At 35.8% G+C, this 21395-nt stretch overlaps 2 protein-coding genes and 1 long non-coding RNA gene across 3 annotated transcripts in view; 2 read left to right on the top strand and 1 right to left on the bottom strand.

Annotated features, from left to right (window-relative positions):
• The window catches only part of LOC113072999 (deleted in malignant brain tumors 1 protein-like), a gene marked incomplete at its 3' end in the record, with an annotated part of 111366 nt that overhangs the window by 44083 nt on the left and 45888 nt on the right, over nt 1-21395 (top strand). The gene's annotated exons all lie outside the window — the stretch shown is intronic.
• LOC113073019 (uncharacterized) lies at nt 239-2212 on the top strand. The gene is made up of 3 exons (XR_003280433.1): nt 239-375; nt 1716-1778; nt 1907-2212. It is a non-coding gene; the product is annotated as an uncharacterized LOC113073019 (long non-coding RNA).
• LOC113073004 (uncharacterized) lies at nt 19216-20978 on the bottom strand. Its single transcript, XM_026245885.1, has 2 exons — nt 20412-20978; nt 19216-20111 (listed from the first exon to the last, which is right to left on the bottom strand). Exons 1-2 carry the CDS (start codon nt 20534-20536, stop codon nt 19319-19321), a joined length of 918 nt encoding a protein of 305 aa, XP_026101670.1. The 5' UTR covers nt 20537-20978; the 3' UTR covers nt 19216-19318.

The raw sequence follows: 21395 nt of genomic DNA, 5'->3' as shown, positions 1-21395 counted from the left end.
CTCTCAGAATCATTCGCTGATGGAGAGGAAAAGTTAAATAGAGATGAAGACATTTTCACACTGAAAGAGAAGTGATCTCGCTCTCATAGACGTGCCAGGCTATATCTGCAGCTAAACTGAATAAAAGCAGAATGAACTGATGAAACTAAAAAAAAAACACAAACAATTTATGAATGATGCAGTGCTAATTGACATTTATTACAGTATAGCAACTATAAAGTATATTTTCTACCTTTGATATAAAATATTTTTCTCTCTCTTAGTGCTGATATGGTGATGTGACATTTGTTCTGTTTGTGTCTTCATGTGTAGTGGACACCCTAGATCATTATGATGATGTCATCATTATTGGACAGAACTTTCAAGGTGTAACGAGTGAGTCACACTGAACTGCAATTTAATATCACTCTTATATGTTTTTTTCTGATATATTGAACATTCCTTTATACTAAGGCTGTCACTTTTGTGAAAAAATCATTTAAGACATAAGTTTTCATTGAATCGATTGTAAAATAAATTTTCCATGTCTAAAAAAAAAACTTTTCCTTTTTCAACATCAAATAACGGACGAATGCAAAGAGAGCACTGGAAACGCACAAGTCAGCAATATTTCTTATATATTGGCATGAAGTTTTGTGCAGAACAGCAACAGGAGTGCAACACTCTCTAAAAAATGTATATGCAGAGGGGACGGCTGCCATAACAAAAGAAAAACATCACTGCAGGCTTCAACCCAGTTGCATTTATGATTTAGGCAATTAAAAAAATCTCCAAGATTATTTTAAATAATGTTTCAATCCATTTCAAACAACTGTTCAGAAACTTCAGAAAAAAATGAAACTTCAAATGGACTTGAGAACAGGCCATGTGTGTTTTTTATTGAATGTAACCGACACTTAGGCTAGACGGCACTAGGCCGGCTCAAGGAAATGCACCTAAAGGCTAGGACCATTACAAATTATTGGACAGGAAAAAAAGTCAATCAACATTTCGGGGTCCAGAGCAGAGCGTTTTTTATTCACTGTATGTCCAGCTGTTGAGAAGACGTGCTCCGACCGCACTGATGTCCCAGGGACACTCAGGTACAGCTGCGCAAGGTGGGAGTATTACCGGTCGCTGTCAGCTTACAATGGTCCTTTTCATAACTCTGAATCTCCTGTAACTAGATGCGCGAATGAGGCGAATTCGCGTCTACCGCGCCGTGAGACCTCCAGACGCGCGTAAACGCGTCTTTACATTGACTTAACATTGAAATCATTCACGCTAGACGCTCTATTCACGTTTGGTGTGAACGCAGCATGGTCGCTTTCGACGTCACTGGGTCTTGTAGGCACGTAAAATTGTTGGTATTATATACCCAGCTTTCGCAACGTATACTGCACTTTCGGATTTCTTTATTTTCTTTTTCTGCTTGTTTGTGAGTTTTGTTACATCTATATTTTTTAATTGTTTAATTCTTTTAAAATGAATAGTGTACATATTTGGTTAAAATCGATTCCCTATTTTCATTTTCTAAACTTTTTTTGGTTGGTCCGATCGATTGTGCAATCGATTTTCGAACTAAAAGTGACAGCCCTACTTTCTACCATTAATGAATCAACATGGCTTTATCAGGTTTAATCTAATAGTCTCAGACAGTCATGAGGAGAATGAGATGAATGACACTAGTTGTGTTACACATTACAATGTGAGGTTCTATTTCTCATGTGTATCAGAGGGATATCAGGAGGAGTATGATGATGTGAAGAACAGCAATGAAGTTTAGAGAAACTTGTTAGGTATGATTTTGTCATCTTTTTCCCATAATCTACTACTAATCATTATGCCGCTCATTTAAACCCTATTTAAACTAAATCGTGATGCATTTATAAAAAATGAACGTGAATTTGCTTGTTTTTAAAAACAGACTATGATGATGTGGGAGAGGAGTCACACAAAGAAGGAGGGGCTATATGACTCAATGGCCACACCCTCTGCCTCTGTTCATGAAATCATATTACAGTTACTGGAGATGCTGGGAGCTTCTCATATTGCTACTAATGCATCAGTGCCTTATGTTTTTATGTTATTTTTCAATATTTTTGTATGAAAATGTCAATATTTGTATTTTAGCATTTGGTCTTTTATTACTATTTTTATATGCTTTTCACCTAAACAAAAGATATCATTCCAACGTCACAAAAATACTTGTGGTTAGAGAAAAGAAGAAAGTTATTCTATAAATGGTTAATAAAGTGTTTTTAGCCACTTTTAGGCTGCTGTCAGCATTATTTACCTAAATATAATGATGAAAATAGATTTACCACATAATAGATATTATAAAGCTTCATGTTTTTCCATAAGCTTACGGTCATAGCATTAGTCCTATACTGTCATCTTGAATTAACTTAGGAAGAGTATAATTTAATATTTTATTTACAAGAAATATTACTGGGAAAGAAAAAGATAATATGCAAATGTACGCACATCCTTGAGGTAAAAAAAAAAAAAAAAACTCACCCAAAATGCAGAGTTTATTGTGTGATTACAGTCTGATTTTGTGGATGATACTGAATTATTTCCGCTGAGCTTCAATCTTTGCAGCAACCGCTCCATATGCAGGTTAAGGTTGGGCTGACCCTTTTTGGTTTTTCGTTTCAACAACTGATATGTTGCCGTTTTCTTCTCCTTGTATTTCTTCAGAGCCTCTTCTCGCTGAGCTTTGTCTTTCAGGAATTCCTACACAGACACGCATAATAAAACATCCATTAATCATTTACTAAAGAATGTACAGGATGATTAAACTGTATGTTTACATGACATAATGGGTCCTTAATGACAGGAGATTCATTAGGGAATATAAATCTGTACAACAATTGCATCATACTGATAAATTTGCTAGGTTTTGAAAGCAAACCCCTGGCCTGAGAAAGAATGAGCGAGATGAGATTCAAAGAGAATACATTTCAAGTTTAGTCCTTTTTATGCACACTATGAACTATTTATTGTATATACTGGTTGAATACAATATTGTAAAATATGCAAAAGAAGACTAGGATTCAACTTTTTTTTCAAGGATATGATAAAAGTTTCAAAAATGTACGCAACCAACATTAATGCAAAGAATGTATATCTAAGAACTAGGCATATGTGTTTTACACTAGTTTTTTGTCCCCTCATTTCAGACGTCTTTAATTGCCCCTTATGTCAAATTAGTTTATTCAGTGTGAATCTTCTACATCGAATACACATTTACTCACCTTCTTTTAAACCACCATGAAAAACATTGTTCTCCGGAACCCATCTTCTTTTCCTTTTGGCGTTATTTGTTATTAAAGTATTTTTCTCTAATTGGACCTTTACTTTTAGCATTTTGTTTTAAATGTGTCATGTCTCACGTTAACTTAACATCTGCTTACACTAGTTTGTGGACAAAACCGATGTTTCTGCAGTTAAGATGCACAATTTGGGAAGTCGTGGCCTAATGGTTAGAGGGTTGGACTCCCAATCGAAGGGTTGTGAGTTCTAGTCTTGGGCCGGACGGAATTGTGGGTGGGGGGAGTGCATGAACAGCTCTCTCTCCACCTTCAAAACCACGACTTAGGTGCCCTTGAGCAAGGCATCGAACCCCCAACTGCTCCCCGGGCGCCGCAGCATAAATGGCTGCCCACTACTCCGGGTGTGTGCTCACAGTGTGTGTGTCTGTGTGTTCACTGCTCTGTGTGTGTGTGCATTTCGGATGGGTTAAATGCAGAGCACAAATTCTGAGTATGGGTCACCATACTTGGCTGAATGTCACTTCACTTCATAATGACGTACGGATGTCGCAAGGCATTACTAATCAGAATAAACGGCATTTTTGTGAGGGCAACATATTCGATTCCCCCATTTAACAAAACGCAGACTGGTAGGCCGCACAATCGGTCGCTCAATGGCTCAGATCCTGATTTGACTACTTACGTCTTGAATACTGAGTCAACAGTCAACAGCTGCGGTTAACGCTAAATATTCTAACTTTTCAGTGTCCTGAACAATGGCGTTTAATGACATACCCATCGACAATTAAAAGAGAAAAATATGAATATGCAAATATGACGTTAAGCGCTTTCTCTCTATATCCCTAAGCACCTCTAATGAGCACACTAACGCGTGGTGTTCAGCACGTTCTGGTCAGTGTTGCCAGATTGGATTAAAGATTTTCAGCCCAACTACAGCTTAAAACCAAACCCGCCCATAAAAAAAAAATACCAGCCCAAAATACATACTGTTATTAAAACTGTTATAAAACACACCATTTTTTTTTTATTATTAAACAACCAGACTAACAAATTGCATATTGGAGAGCACGAGGCTCGCCCCAAGTATCCAGTGCATCTTTTTTTTTTTCTTTTTCTTTTTTTTTATATATATAAATGATAATTTTAATAAAACACAAGGTCTACATCGGAAACCTCAGAAGGGGACATCATTTTTATTGTTCTTGTGCTACTATTGTCAGAACTACAGTTCTTTTCTAATAGGCCAATTCTCAAATCATTTCATTATACTTTTCTTTTTGTATTAGTAGGCTTACAAATTTGTGCTTAATTACCAACTAATTTTTTTTTTTATATTATCATTATTAAAATGATTATTATTATTTAATTTATAGACCACTGGGCGAATCAACATGAATTCTCGTTTTCCTTCTTTTAATTTTAAATAAAATAATGACTGAATGATACACTGAATCGTCATCAGCTATTACGTTTCAGAAATGATCAAACATCAGAATTGTACATCAAAATAAAACTGTAGGCTAATAGCATAAACACGCTTACCTTTTAATATGAAGTTAACGTAGATAATCCCCGCAGAACTGATGAAAACGTCTTTATTATAGAACAATTCTAGAACTATTTAAAGATAGGACCAACTTCGTACAGTCACAACCAGTTTGATTAATAGATCGTTGAGCCAAATCTTTCCAGCAACTGCCTGGGAGGTTTGAATGTTGCCGAGGTAAACCCATTTCTGACCAGGCCAGTGCGCACATCCATGATGCTGGAGAGTAAAGGTAGTCCCATGCGATTCCTAGTGTCATCTTTTAAAAGCGAGACGAGGGAAAATGCCCGCTCAACATGGCCATTGGAAACAGGCAGAACAAGAAGTCTTATGGCACCTTGTGCCAATTCCTGGAAACACTTGTGCCAAAAAGCATGCTCTTTCAAATCATTTAACTGTGCTCTGATATAACGAATTAGCCTACAACAACCCGCCAATCAAGCTTGAAGTCTGATTGGACAGGATTCCCCTGAACCTTATTGGCTAACCTGAACCATACCTAATTTAAACATCATCCTACATTAGCTACATAATTTATTTTCAGTGTTGTGGGTAACGCGTTACAAAGTAACGCGTTAGAGTACTCTAATTACTTTTTTCCTGGAATGTGTAACTTAACGCGTTAGTTTCGTGCGTAAGTAATCAGTAACTTCGTTTTTTTTTTTTTAAAGTAATCCGTTATTTTAAGGAAAGGAAAATCCCGACTGCAGCCTGCTTTTTGTCAGACAGTATGCCTAGGTCTACTGTGCCACCTGCGGATGTATCAGCGGAGCCGATGCTCTGTGATCGTAAAGTCAATGGCTGTGATGCGTCTGGTTCGAACTCCCGGCTAGATGGCAGAGAGGACAGCGTTTGGTTTATGGAAGTACAAGTACGCACATTATTTTCAATTTGTCAACGAAAAAGAAATCGACTGTCGGACAAACGTTTCGAAAATCTGCCTCTGCTACGTTTTAATCACTACTTTGAAGAGTAAATGTAAGAGGACTGTGTTACAGCGAATTTAGGCTTGTGACTGTGAGTGACACTTTAATAATAATTAGTTCGGCTATTGAGCGATTTGTCATTTGCCTGTGTGGCAGTGAAGGATTTAATTCGGTTTGTTATCATTTTTGTTTGACAGGCAGCTGTTAATTTCTGTTAGATCGTTGGCTGGCTGGTTGTTCATCATTTCTAAATGGATTTAAATCTGCAAGCCTGTTTAAGGTTGTGTTTACAAGTAAGCATACTTGTACTTTGATAACTGCATTATAGTTAAAGAAAAATCAGGAGTTTTCTTGTGGTGCTCATAATATACAGTAGCCTAGGCTACCCGGGCTGGGTAAGTGCGAATTTTGATTAATAATATGTTCTGTGATAATAAATAAATAAAACGCCATGTGGAATAGCCGATTGCTGACTGTCTTTCCTGTTATTGTTATCCTGCAGTGTTAATTTAGTCGGATGACTGACGTTATTCATTGTCGGGAGTCACGACTTCTAGGTGCATTTAAAGGGGCCGGGGGCTGTGTCTGTCATGTGTGAGCCGCTGCAAACGGCTTTTAATTTTTGGTAACGCATGAGTACTCTAACGCGTTACTTTTATGAACAGGTAACGCTGTATCATAACTGATTACTTTTAATTGATGGTAACGTTGTAACTTAACTAACTACTTTCCAAAGTAACTATACCCAACACTGTTTATTTTATAGTTAGTTTTCATAAAAAAAAAATTAAGAATACTGTTTATAGTCAAAAATAAAAACCCGCCTGTTGTATCAAAAACCAGCCCAAATTTTAAAGACCCGCCCAATGCATTTTTTTCCAGTCGGACGTGACCAAAAGGAGCCCAATTGGGCAGGAACCAATCTGGCAACACTGGTTCTGGTGTGAGTCCAGTATGGAAAGCCAAGTGGACCATTTGTGGCAAGTGGCGTTTTTTTTTTTATTAGTAAACAAATGTACATACAAAATAGGTACTGAATAAACAATATTAACAATTCTTCGAGGCAGACATAGTTGCAAATACAATATGTAATAGTGATGTAATACATTAAATGCACAATCACGAATAGCAAAAAGGAATAAATAAAAATAAATAAATAACAATAAAAAAAACACATTACAATTAAATAAAAATAAAAGAGCAATTATAGATAGCTAATTTCTTACAAGGGGTAGCAAGTAGTTATTGGGCACTTAGTTCACTGAAGAAGCTGGCAACTGCAGTAGCTTTTTCATTTGAGAGAGCATCAAGAGAAGCAGCAAAAAGTTTAAGTTCTTTAGAAAAGTGAGGAAAGGATGGAGGAGTTTTCAGAAATCTGCATTTTTGAATGAAGCATTTAGCAACATCAAAAAGATTGTTAATCAAGTAATTTTGTGAATAATCTTTCTTAAGCACACCAAACTTAATTTGTTTGTATTCAAGGGGATTTACCCCATGTAATTACACGTGACATTTTACTGCACAATTGAGCCCAAAACAACTTTGAGTAATTACAATTAAAAATATATGTTCAGTGGTTTCAATATCACTATCACAGAATTGACAAGAGTTTTCTCCAATATCAAATTTTGATTTGAGAAGTTATATATTATTATTTATTATTTTAAAATGAAGCTCTTTCACTTTAGGGAGACTTGGAAAGGTAAGATAATTCATTCTCATTTCCTTCACCTCTTTAGGGTTAAATTCTTTGAAAACATAATATCGTTTATTAATGAAGACATTTCTAATATATTTGTTATTACATTTATGATCTCTAATAAAGAATTCACCCAGACAAGGAGATGGGAGAGAGAATGTTACAGAGTAATGTGAAAGAATCCCTTTTACTAATAATACCATGTTTTTTGGTATGGCATTTACAACACTGTAAAACTTTTTAGGATGACATGCAAATCCATGTTTTAAACAGAAATCCTTGTAATTGAGGATTGAAAACTATTTATTAAATTGAAATGATAGCCCACTCAAAATATAATATAATAATACAAAAATAATATTACTTTCTTATTAATTTAACTGTTAAAATCATTTCCAAATTTGCACTCATTCGTGCCTGGGGTGATAACTTTATGAGACAAAAGCTATATGCATAATTGTAAGGGCTATCCTTGCCATCTTCGTGCTCTTGCAAACTGGATGCTCTGACTTGCCGTAGAGTCCTTGTAGCCATGAGAGTTGTGTCCATGTAGATGAGTAAATAAATCTGGATCTTAAGTGGTGTGTCGTGTTAACTTAACGTCTGTCGGTGTGTGGCGTTATTTTAATGCGTGGTGGCGTCTGGCGTTAAATTATCACGTAACGGCACTTATTTAAAGCCTGGCGTATGGAGTTAGAAATGTGTCTTTATTACATGCGAGAAAATAAAAGATCTGAGAGAAAAAAAAAAAGTTTGAGAGAAAAAGTTATCACACTGATAGCAAAAAAACATTTCATGAGAGAAAAAAGAATATTTGAGAGAAAAAGTTTTCATGCCAATAGCAAAAAATAATAATATTTGAGACTAAAAAAAGTTTTGAGAGAAAGTATTTTCTCATAGAACATAAAAAAATATACATTTGAAATTTTTAAAATTATTTCTGAGAAAAAAAATCTCTCTCAAAAAAACTCTCAAATATATATTTTTTGCTATCAGTGTGAAAATATTTTCTCAAAAAAAAAAAAAGTGTTTCTCTCGAAACGCTTTTCTTTGCTCTTGATGCAATTTCTTGCTCTCGTGTCAGGATTTTGCTTTCACTGTGAGAATTGTGTCATGGGCGGGGCCACGTTTCTATTGGCCAGTCGGGTGAGCATCGTCTTGTCTTGGGAGTCGAACTGATTCATAACACCATTGTTCGGTTCACCTGCATAGATGCCGCCTCTGCCTTATGGCTAGTTAAGTTGAGCACAGACACTCCAATGTTTGGGTAAGATGATGACACACAGCTGGCTGAGCAAGTTCAGTATCACTGAAGATTAAACATTAAAAAATAGCACTCATATTAATGAATGTGTATTATATTATTTGCTTGCTAATTGCTAGTAAAGCTAACCAGCCATCATGCTAGGTAAACTTGCAAACTCACCTGGTTTATACTATGTTTAAATCAAATGCCAAATTAATGTTTTGATTTAGATAGTTTCACGCCTTATTTAGTGAGTAGTGAGCAGTGATTGATATACCGTTTGAAAGTGTCCCACCTAGTTTTGTTTAAAATAGTCTTTGTATGGTTGTTGCACATGTTTAGCTACACTGCATGTATAGCTCGCAAACTCAGCTACACGGGGCTTATTCTAAATATTTTTTACCATCTAGCTGAGGTCTAGAGCTGACAAGGTAAATTGCAGGTCTAGGACTAACTCTTACATTAGCAACCCACAAATATGTTTGTGCCTGTACTGTCATGGTAATTATTTTTTCTTTTAAATCTTTCAAACGGTATGTCAATCACTGTCTAACGTTAGCTAGTTGTAGGGTTGCCACCTTCCATGCATACTAACATTAGTTGAAAGTTGTGCGGGAGGTTGTAAGAACAAGCAGTTACTCTTCAGGTGCTTTGAGGCTAGCAAGTGCAAAGGTAGAAACTAGCTCACTACTCACTAAATAAGGCGTGAAATCTAAATCAAAACATTAATTTGGCATTTGATTTAAACATAGTATAAAACAGGTGAGTTTGCAAGTTTACCTAGCATGATGGCTGGTTAGCTTTACTAGCGATTAGCAAGCAAATAATATAATACACGTTCATTCATGAATATGAGTGCTATTTTTTAATGTTTAATCTTCAGTGATACTGAACTTGCTCAGCCAGCTGTGTGTCATCATCTTACCCAAACATTGGAGTGTCCGTGCTCACTGCTCAACTTAACTATCCATAAGGCAGAGGCGGCATCTATGCAGGTGAACCGAACAATGGTGTAATGATTCAGTTCGACTCCCAAGACAAGACGATGCTCACCCGACTGGCCAATAGGAACGTGGCCCCGCCCATGACACAATTCTCACAGTGAAAGCAAAATCCTGACACGAGAGCAAGAAATTGCATCAAGAGCAAAGAAAAGCGTTTCGAGAGAAACACTTTTTTTTTTTAGAGAAAATATTTTCACACTGATAGCAAAACATATATATTTGAGAGTTTTTTTCAAAGTATTTTGAGAGAGATTTTTTTTCTCAGAAATAATTTTAAAAATTTCAAATGTATATTTTTTTATGTTCTATGAGAAAATACTTTCTCTCAAAACTTTTTTTAGTCTCGAATATTATTATTTTTTGCTATTGGCATGAAAACTTTTTCTCTCAAATATTCTTTTTTCTCTCATGAAATGTTTTTTTGCTATCAGTGTGATAACTTTTTCTCTCAAACTTTTTTTTTTCTCTCAGATCTTTTATTTTCTCGCATGTAATAAAGAACCAAAACTCACTCCATACTGGCGGCCTTATGAAAATGGTGTTTTAAAATTAATATGGTATTGAAAAGCACGCGTTTTATGGTCCACTTGGCTTTCCATATGGCAAGCCAAAAGGGTCAGAATTACGCCTAGATTAAACGCGTTTGCATACAAAACGCCGTTTTTTACGGCGTTTAAAACGGTATTAGCGTATGGAAAGCCAAATGGGTCAGAATACGCGTGCTTTTCAACGCCGTATTCATTTTAAAACGCCGTTTTCATAACGCCGCCAGGCGTTAAATAAGCGCCACACGCCGACCGACGTTAAGTTAACGCGACACGCCACTTAAGATGCAAATTTATTCGCTCATCTACATGGACACACCTCTCATGGCTACAAGGACTCTACGGCAAGTCAGAGCATCCAGTTTGCAAGAGCGCGAAGATGGCAAGGAGAGCCCTTACAATTGTACATATAGGGGATAAATGCCCCTGAATAAGCTTTTGTCTCATGAAGTTATCACCCCAGGCACAAATGAGTGAAAATGTGGAAATGATTTTATTCAACAGTTAAATTAATAAGGAAGTAATATTATTATTTTATTATTATATTATATTTTGAGTAGGATATCATTTCAATTTAATAAATAGTTGGCCATAGTTTTACAAAAATAGAAATTCTGTTTATTTACATTTACTCAACCCAATGTTGTTTCAAACCTTATGTCTTTATTGCGTTTGAGGAACATAGGAAGATATTTTGAAGAATGCTGATAACCAAACTGTTTTAGTCTGTAAATATATGTTGATTCAGATGCAACTTCTGAAACAAAGCATAGCATGTGTAATCCTAAATTAAATATACATTTTTAAAGCTACATTTTGATTCTGTTTTCTCATTCTTTGCTTTTCTCATTTAACACAATTTGGCTATATGATAAAATATCTTTTGAGGGTACTTTTTCTTCCTTTTTAAAACATAATAACATATGATAAACTGAAATCATACTCAAAAGTAGATACCTGAATTTTTACAATAAAGCACTTACACACACACACACACACACACATGTCTGGTCAGCTATCCTTGTGGGGACTCTCCATAGGCGTAATAGTTTTTATACTGTACAGACCGTATTTTCTATTGCCCTACACCAACCCTACCCCTAAACCTAACCCTCACAGGAAACTTTCTGCATTTTTAGATTTTCAAGAAACTTCATTCTGTGTAATTTATTAGCTTGTTTACCCGTGGGGACCTCAATTTAGGTCCCCTCCGTGACACGAGTCCCCATGAGTCTGTGTGTATTCAGGTTTAAGTCCCCACCAGAATAGAAAAACAAATACACACACACACACACACACACATATATATATATATATATATATATATATATATATACATATATACATATAATGAATATTGTTATTACATGACACAAATGAGTGTCAATTTGAAAATTATTACAACAGTTAAATAATACATTTCATGGTAAGTCTTGTAATATATTCCAAAATATATTTATAATCTGTGTTGGAATATATATATATATAATGACCTTTTGGATGTATTTCATTATAAATCTCTTTGTAATCTATAATAACATTACATTTATTTCATATTTCTATATGTCCTTCTTGAATATTAAGCAATTTTGGCCACATTATAAATACTTTGTGAAATTGCACATGCTAAAATATAAGCATTATTAATGTGTTTAATAAAAACATAAACATTAATTAGTGAAAAGAAAGAATTATTTAATAAACAATTAGAATGATTAGTAATTGTCTCTCATTGGACTGATTAGCCTATCTCTCAAAACCTTTCTTAATTAGTTGTACAGTATTGCATGATTTGTAGATTATATTTAATACACTTTGCGTAAACGTTTGCAATTAGTTTTTAAAAGGTAACATTAAGGTCTTAAGGCGTCTATGCTTACATTTCTTTATATATATATATATATATATATATATATATATATATATATATATATATATATATATATATATATATATATTCAAAGAGTTTTCTTTATTTTCATGACTATGTAAACTGTAGAGTCAGACTGAAGGCATCAAGGGCTATTTGAGCAAGAAGGAGAGTGATGGGGTGCTGTGCCAGATGACCTGGCCTCCACAGTCACCGGACCTGAACCCAATCGAGATGGTTTAGGGGTGAGCTGGACCGCAAACAGAAGGCAAAAGAACCAACAAGTGCTAAGCATCTCTCTGGGAACTCCTTCAAGACTGTGGAAGAGCATTTCAGGTGACTACCTCTTGAAGCTCATCAAGAGAATGCCAAGAGTGTGCAAAGCAGTAATCAGAGCAAAAGGGGGCTACTTTGAAGAACCTAGAACATGACATATTTTCAGTTGTTTCACACTTTTTTGTTATGTATATAATTCCATATATAATTCCACATGTGTTAATTCATAGTTTTGATGCCTTCAGTGTGAATCTACAATTTTCATAGTCATGAAAATAAAGAAAACTCTTTGAATGAGAAGGTGTGTCCAAACCTTTGGTCTGTACTATATATATATATATATACATATATATATACATATATATATATGTATATATATATATATATATATATATATATATATATATATATATATATATATATATACATTATAGGGCGATATTTGACTCCTTAAAGATTAGTTTTTTAACCTTTATTATCCCTTTTTCAAACTTTATTAAATGTATTCCTTATTTTAGAGCCAAAACATTTAGATTTTAACTTAGCATCAACATTTCATCTTTGCCATGCACTTAACTTTTTTTTGTTGCATTAAGGAATATTTACAGACTTCATGCATAATAACGATGTTATGAGATTAATGTTTAAAATATGAAGTTTTGAATATAGAAATATTAAACAATTTAAATGACTCAATTTATAAAATGAAACTGAAACCGCCAGTAGGTGGCAGCATGTCACTGAATCATTTATTAAATCGATTCGTTCAAACGTCTGATTCATTTATGATTTTAAGACAGAACCGGATGTAGTGTCTGGCGCGTTTTTTTAGATTGTTAGGTCATTATTAATCTCTTTAACAGAGAACAACAAAGATGTCTGGTGTACCTAATAATTTTAGAAGACGTCTCAGTGGGATTAGGGATCGCATAAATGCCCAACTTGACAGTTTACTTGAAGCATCACCAGCAGAGCTTGGAGAACAAAGTCTTGTAGACAGCTAGGGAATGTCTATCTATCTATCTATCTATCTATCTATCTATCTATCTATCTATCTATCTATCTATCTATCTATCTATCTATCTATCTATCTGTAAAATCTTTAAATAAAATCTATTTATTAGCCCTATAAATTAATTGGATGATTTAATTCGACAACTTAAATCATGACATTATAATAACAAACAATAAGTATCAAACTTACTTTATCTCAGATCATTAATTAGGTTATAGCAAATATGTTTAAATTTCGTAGTAGAGTTATGTTTAAATGTTCTCTGAAAGGTTTGAGATGTTCCGCAACGAACAGCCGTTGCATGGTCCTGCTCGTCCCAGAAGGACGCGGAGGAGAAATGTGACATGTACATTTAAAGTAACTCTTCTCCGCACTGGTATTGATCGGTTATCTTCTTTGAGAGGTAAGTCCTTTGCTTATAATGCTATTCATGAAATTGTCATGTTGATTGTAAACAAATTAAACTAACAGCATTTCACATTGTTGACCAATAGATGCCATTGCCAGTCAGAGACTTGTTGTACAGAGAGAGCAGAGTGAGACACAGTTTGCAGAAATTCTCAGAAGCACGTTTCCACAGCTTCAAGGGAGAGAGTTTGAATTATGCAGGGTTGATGCACAGAGGCAAGTTTCACGTTTGAGTCTGGAGTCAAAAACCCCAGCAGCCATAATTGCTAGTGGGCAGCTAGGAAGATCGGCACTTTATGTACTAGAGAAGGTAATCTAATCTAATATTCAAAAGGCCTCTTTGTGTCTGCAGTATTATGTAGAAACTGTGTTCCTATTGTTTGATCTATTTCATATCAGTCTTCGTTTTTTGGACAGCCTAATATTTTATTGCTTCCTTTATATTATGTATAAACAAAAGTGCTACAAATAGTGCAATAGTACATTCAAATGAAAGATCACAGTTGTTCAATTTTACAGAGTACTTATGCACTTGCACAAGTGAACTCCTCTCCAGTTCCAGCCGTGGCCTCCTCTCCAGCTCCAGCTCCAGCTCCAGCTCCAGCTCCAGCCGTGGCCTCCTTCTCAGCTCCAGCCGTGGCCTCCTTCTCAGCTCCAGCTCCAGCCGTGGCCTCCTCTCCAGCTCCAGCTCCAGCCGTGGCCTCCTTCTCAGCTCCAGCTCCAGCCGTGGCCTCCTCTCCAGCTCCAGCCGTGGCCTCCTCTCCAGCTCCAGCTCCAGCTCCAGCTCCAGCCGTGGCCTCCTTCTCATCTCCAGCCGTGGCCTCCTTCTCAGCTCCAGCCGTGGCCTCCTTCTCAGCTCCAGCCGTGGCCTCCTTCTCAGCTCCAGCTCCAGCTCCAGCCGTGGCCTCCTTCTCAGCTCCAGCCGTGGCCTCCTTCTCAGCTCCAGCCGTGGCCTCCTCTGCTGCTCCAGCTCCAGCCGTGGCCTCCTCTCCAGAAGTTTCAGTGGCATTTTCTTTACTCAGTCCAGACACAGATATTTATATCTCAGATGAAGATGAGTATGAGTAAGTCAATTGATGTTGTTAGACATGTATTTATACTGTAGTTGGATCAAAAGACGGAGTAACATTCTCTTTTATTTCTTTTTTTCAGTGTTGACCTGAAATCATTATTAAATACAATGTCAAACAAAGTGGATTTTACAGCTGCACCCATTTCCAACCAAATCAATGTAACACGATGCAACATCCTAGACAGTGGCATCAGAGCCTTCCGACGCCAACGTTTTAACCCTGAGGCAAAACTAGATGTTGTGTTCAGAGATGCTGATGGGATTGGTGAGGGAGCCGCTGATGAGGGTGGACCAACGAGAGAATTTTTAACTTTGCTGATGAGGGAAATCCACTCATGTGAAATATTTGATGGAGAGGACTGGAAAAAAACACTTGCCTGCAATTCCAAAGGTAACCTCCTGCCTAATTTGTGTGTGTGTGTGTGTGTGTGTGTGTGTTTACATTAAGCATTTTGGAAAAATAGTTTGCCTCCTTTATAATTTTCTGTAATTCTGCACACTTTCACATTGAATGTCATTAGGTCTTTATAAAAATCATCTTTAATTATTAAAGTTAAAACATAGTCCCCTATGAAAAAAGTGATTAATTTGTCAAGAAGCACCACACATTTTCTAAGCATTGTTTATAGACATAATAACGCTTTTCCCATGTGTTACAGCACTGTACAATGGAATGTACAAAATAGTTGGACGGATGATAGCTGTGTGCCTGATACATGGTGGTGTGGAGCCAAATTTTTTTTCAGAAAGACTGTTCTGTATGGTGTGCAACCTTCAGCCCCCAGTACCAGACCTTCAAGAGATTGCTGACTATGACTTCAGAGCAAAGATGACCAAGGTTAGTTTATATATTGCACATTTTCATTTATGCCAGCTGTTGCTTTGTTAGTAACTGTAATTTGGCGATAGTGGTAATATCTTAGAATGTTTAAATTCTTAACCTTAACCTTAAAAAGCTCTTACTTAAGGGTTTGTGTGTGCATTAAATATTTAAATTTTTTATATAAGTATTTTGTTTCTTGTATTTAATGGCTAATTTTGTGTTAAATTCATTGTCAATTTAGATCCAGTTGGCACAGAATGTAAATGAAGCACAGTGTGCTATCGTCGCTGCCCGATGAAACTCACGTATGTCCAAAACGGTTACTTTTCAGGAAGTGAAAAAAACACTGTATTTCAAAAGCAGTTGAATGTAGCGTTGTCATACTTGGTACGGCATCTTTACATGTAACCATATTCTTGCCAGTGTAATGATATAATCCACATTTGACCAAAATTGAGTTTAAATGAACATACGTGCATATTTTACAGTAATGGTGGTCGATACGCGTTCTTCCGATCATTAATTAGAATGGCCAAGTCACGTTTCATATTGACAGATGAATACGCTCAGTTTATTAAATAGCCTACGTCTTAGTTTATTAAATACGATTAGTTTTTTTAATATTAATTATAAATTTATTAAATGTCTCTTGCAAACTATGAAGTGACAATGAATCAATACACTGACATGGTAATGCTAGACAGATACTTTGTTTGCACAGTCCTACCGTAATTTTGTCACTCCTAGACGTACGTCTGGCGTCAGGGGGGAAACGTTTACCTCGATGAAGGAAAGTCATTGTCTCACCAGGCTATGTTTATTTACTTTACCTCACGGTGTTATTCGGCTATCCAGTGCTGAGCTTCGATGAAACTTTACGAGACCGGCGAGATGCTTCCACAGGGCGGGAGATACGCGGCGTGATTGACAGCTTTGACACCAAATGGATATACGTGAAAATCAGATGACATGATTTCACAACTTTTCATTGGCCATTTAGATATGTGAAGCATACTGTATACGGAAATGAACCTGGACATTCAATCCGTCAAAAAATCTCAAAATCGGCAAAATGGACATACGTGGTTTTCATCGGACAGCGACGCTATAATGGAGGCGTCTGACCAATTAAGTATGCTGGGGTCTCTATGGCACATCCAGACGCTAGAAGACAGAGACAACTTAGTGGAATCAGCTACCAAGTTTTTCATCGAGAACAGGTTGAGGGATTCCTTGGAACAGTGAGTATAAGAATGTACAGATATTTTCACCTGACAAATTACCAGTAATATTTTGTCATTGTTTCACATTGGGTACATGTTTTGTTTATCTAGATTTAAAAAGGGGCTGGAGTGTCTTGGGCTTTTGCATTTGATGCAAAAGCATCCTCAGCTCTTTAAAGAAGTATTTATGTATGAGGAGAAGACACTTTTGGCCGAAGACATATCTGCTTTGTTTAAAGCAGAACTTTCTCCAGTTGGCAGCAACAGGAGAGTAGTGGAGAGTAGAACAATCTGTTTCTGGAGGGACTGGCTCATAGAAGTGGGAGGTATGAGATCAAACTGAAGCTATGTTGGATCTCTCTCTCTCTCTCTCTCTCTCTGTCTGTCTGTCTATCTATCTATCTATCTGTCTGTCTGTCTGTCTGTCTATCTATCTATCTATCATATTTTTTTAAGATAAATTAAATAAAAATGTATATATGTTTGATGAAATCCCATAGCTCATGTGTGCTTTTAACATATTATCCCTGTATTAAAATGTATTTAGTTGCCACTTGAACAAATCTTTCATACACTTTTAAATATATACTGAACCATAGCACACCTTTAACTAATACACTTATAAAACACTTGTATATTTGGTTTACTTTATCTGACTACACTTAAAATCAATTTATATTAAGTGTACTTATGTGGTACAGTTGGGAAAATGTACTTATATTTATTAAAAGTTTAATTTAGGATTACTATATAAAAATCTACTAAGATTGAACTAATTTTTAATGTAATGAAATCAAACTTAAGAAGTACACAAATAAAAGTCCTCTGTATATTTTTGTGATAGGATACTTTATTTCAATGCACTAAAAATGAATTTGAGTATTAGTGCTACTTAATATACTTTTTCAAGTGCAAGTAGAAATACACCTTTAATTAGTGTCTATATAAAATATAATCTTATTTAGCACAAAAAAATGAATTTACTACAAAAGTACTTGCTTGTTTTTAAGTATTTTTAGTACATTCAACTATACTTTATTGTTATCTGGGATGAGGATACTTATATGGGTTTGGAAGAACATGAAGTACAATAAACTGTGACAACTACTTTACTGGTATTCTGTATCTGCAAAATGGTCATTAACTTTTTTTTTCCCTGTTCATTTTTACTAGAAGGAACTGCATATCCCCTCACCTTAGACAAGATTCTTGGATTTGTGTCAGGATCTACTGCTATTCCGAGGCTAGTGTTGGCTGTTACTGATGTAATAGTTTTAAATATTTTCATGTTTTAAAGTTTTATTATGAAACATGAAGAGCTAAATTGGCACACCACTGCTCTAAGAGTAGAAAAATATTTATATTCTCACCACAAGTGACATTTCAAGCCTACAAGCTCTTCATCAGACAATGATCACATACATCAAACTAGAGTGACATGATCACCCACATGACCCCCCGCCCCCCAAACCGAATGGCAATCAGATAAAGGCAATAAACATAAAAGTGAAAACAACCATTAACTACAAATGCTGAACCTCAACATATTAAAAAAAAAAATACTTGCAAAATATACATAAAAGAACAATACTTTATCTCTTACAAAAATCATTAAATAAAATGCCTGATGTTAAGAAAACAATCAATATCAAGATAGAATCAAATGTAAATTTGATTCTATAATTTATGTATACTTTACAGCTATTTTTTTTAATATAGGCTTAGGTTCAGAATTTGTAGTTAGTGGTTGTATTCACTTTTAGGTTTGTTTATTGCCTTTATGTGAGGTGATTTCCTGATTGCCCTTTTTTGGATCATGTGGGTGATCATGTCATTCAGGTTTGTGCTATATATAAAACCTGAACTATGTATGTGTTCATTGTCTAATGAAGAGCTTGGCTTGTAGGCTCGGAATGTCACCTTTGATGAGAACATAATACTTTTGGAGCTGTGGTGTGCCAAATTTCTTCTTAGTTTTAGGTATTTACGTGGTTGAGCACTCACATTAAGCCCTTCAGCCTGTTGGATGTGTGCACTTCGATTATCTAAAGTTATACAATGGACATTTCATCATACAGTTCTACTACAGCTTTTTGATGTTTGTAGGGGTTGCTAAGTTTTGTCCCTTTCTCCAGTTCTGCTCTGTCTTGGGATATCTGATAAGAATCCACATCTGAAAGTATTCAGATTATACTACAAATTAATGAAATTTACATCACAATTACAATAAAAAGTTGTTTATTAATGTGATTTAGTGTTTTTTTTTATATTTTTATCTCAGGGATATGACTAGCCCTTACATAAACTATAAATGAGTCAGGAAAGTAAAGGGGAGATACCGATCAGAATATGACACATGCCATGTAAAACACTTCAAACAAGTAACAGTGACACTGTTAAATGTCAATTTACATTCTAAGGTTTTCCACAAAAGAAAGGACATCTTTAAGTACATTTACTCCAAGATTTTCCCGGGGACCTTCAAGTGGATCAATTTGTTCTGTGAGTTGTTTCATCTCATCATCAGTCACAGTGAACTGGTTTGGAGGTACGGTAACTCGTTCAAGCCAATGCACATGAGATACCGCTCCAGATACAGAATGACTGTCACCACCAACAAGCTCTGCTGAATTAGTCTCTCCTCCAGTGGAGTCTGAGGGTCTTGCAAATATCTCCTGCATTGCAGTACTTGGCAGACTCTGTTGTGCCAGGCAATCCCGGACAAAGATTTGTAGAGGTGACTGGTGTCTCTCGGTTCGTAAACCATGATTGTTCCACTGGTGTGTAAAATTTGTCAAGTCTTTGTTAATTCTTGGGATGTAGACATATTGCAGAGCCCACATGTGCATTTCATTATCTACATCCACAATGCCCTCACTCTCAAGAAAGTGGAAAAGGTCATAGTACACATTTGACACCCCACGCCACAGATCGACCCAAAGTCTTTCAATCCTCTGATTGTGTGTACTTCTTCCTCTAAGAGCACTCCCTCGTTCAGTGCCTCTGAACAGGTTCATGAACAAGCACACTGCATTGTTCTCTCCCCCATGGTCAGTCCTTACTCTGGAAGGGACTCCATATTTGGAAATGGCATCCAAGAAGCAGTTCATGACAGTGCTGCTGCGATTGTTGTTAGATGCTTGGAGAAAGGTGACAAGCCGACTGTAGCCATCAATGGCACCATGAATTACTATCCTCCATCTAAATTAACACAAATACATAATTACTTAGTTGAGCATAAAACCTGCATTAGACAACAACAAAATATCCAATGAAGGGTGTGCTTTAGATGTTCTACAAGAGCACTGTTACATCCATTTCAACAACCCTTTTTATGCAGCCATACTGATTTCTGTTAATCAACTGCTTAATTCTGAAATTTAGACTTTTAAAAACAAATTTTAAATTTAGTGACTTAATGGCATTTTGTTAAAGCAACAGAAGAATAAAGTGGTTAAGGCATAATGCAATGTTTAAGATTGCATTTAAAAAGAAAATTACCTTATTAGTTTGTGATTTCCATCAAGATGCCATAAAGAATTAGGTCCTGCGACACGGTAGGACCTTCTACGTAGTCTCTGAGACATTGCTCTGAGAGCTGCAGCCCTTGGGTTGACACGATGCATACTGCTCCGCACTCTGCACCTCTGAACCCGAATTCCCTCTGTCCTCAGTTGTGCTCGAACTGCCTCTGGTCCAAGTTGGTCATTTCCAGCCACTATATCCCTAATTTTTTCATCTAAATCTGCATCAGATATATCTGAGTATGAGGAAGACTGCAACAGATTGAAGCACCTGGAAATATATATCCAAGCATTTTAACATTTAATAGGAGCGCTAAAATAAATCAAAAGTTGCACTCAGCATTTTTCCCAACTCATTATGATCTAATGAGATGAGTACTCCAGTCAGCCTAAACATATGACATTTTAATCTAGGTGGAGCAAATTCCCAAATATGTTTCTATTGTTATAAAATGCTTTGGATAAAAGTGTCCACTAACTGACTAAATGTAAATATAAATAAAATTCACTTTATTAATCGGGTTACACAGTGTAATTACACATTTAAGTACTAAATAATAATAATAATAATAATCTAGATGAACTTACTATAGGGTTGTGGTTAGGAATAGGATTAGGGTTTAGTTTATGGTCAGTATCATGTAATTATGCACACTACATGTAACATATGTAACTGGGATAAAATAAAATGTTTCCATCATTTTATTAGTTTTGCATGACAAATACACCTGTGAACAGGGTATAATGTGTGTAGTCAATGGATATTAGTTATTATATTATATAACTTACCTTAAACGTCGCTTGACTGTAGATATGGAGGTGTGTAGAATTTGTGCAATCTGTTTTACAGTGAAGCCACAAGACAACAAAAATGACAGCTGATCCTGTGTAATGACATAAGATGGTGCACCTCTGGATCCACTACGAATCAGTGGAGGTCGATATACAGTGCTGTCTGTAG

This window comes from Carassius auratus, unplaced genomic scaffold (assembly GCF_003368295.1).
Source record: "Carassius auratus strain Wakin unplaced genomic scaffold, ASM336829v1 scaf_tig00011242, whole genome shotgun sequence".
NCBI lineage: Eukaryota > Metazoa > Chordata > Actinopteri > Cypriniformes > Cyprinidae > Carassius > Carassius auratus.
This window is presented reverse-complemented; position numbering and strand designations above follow the sequence as displayed.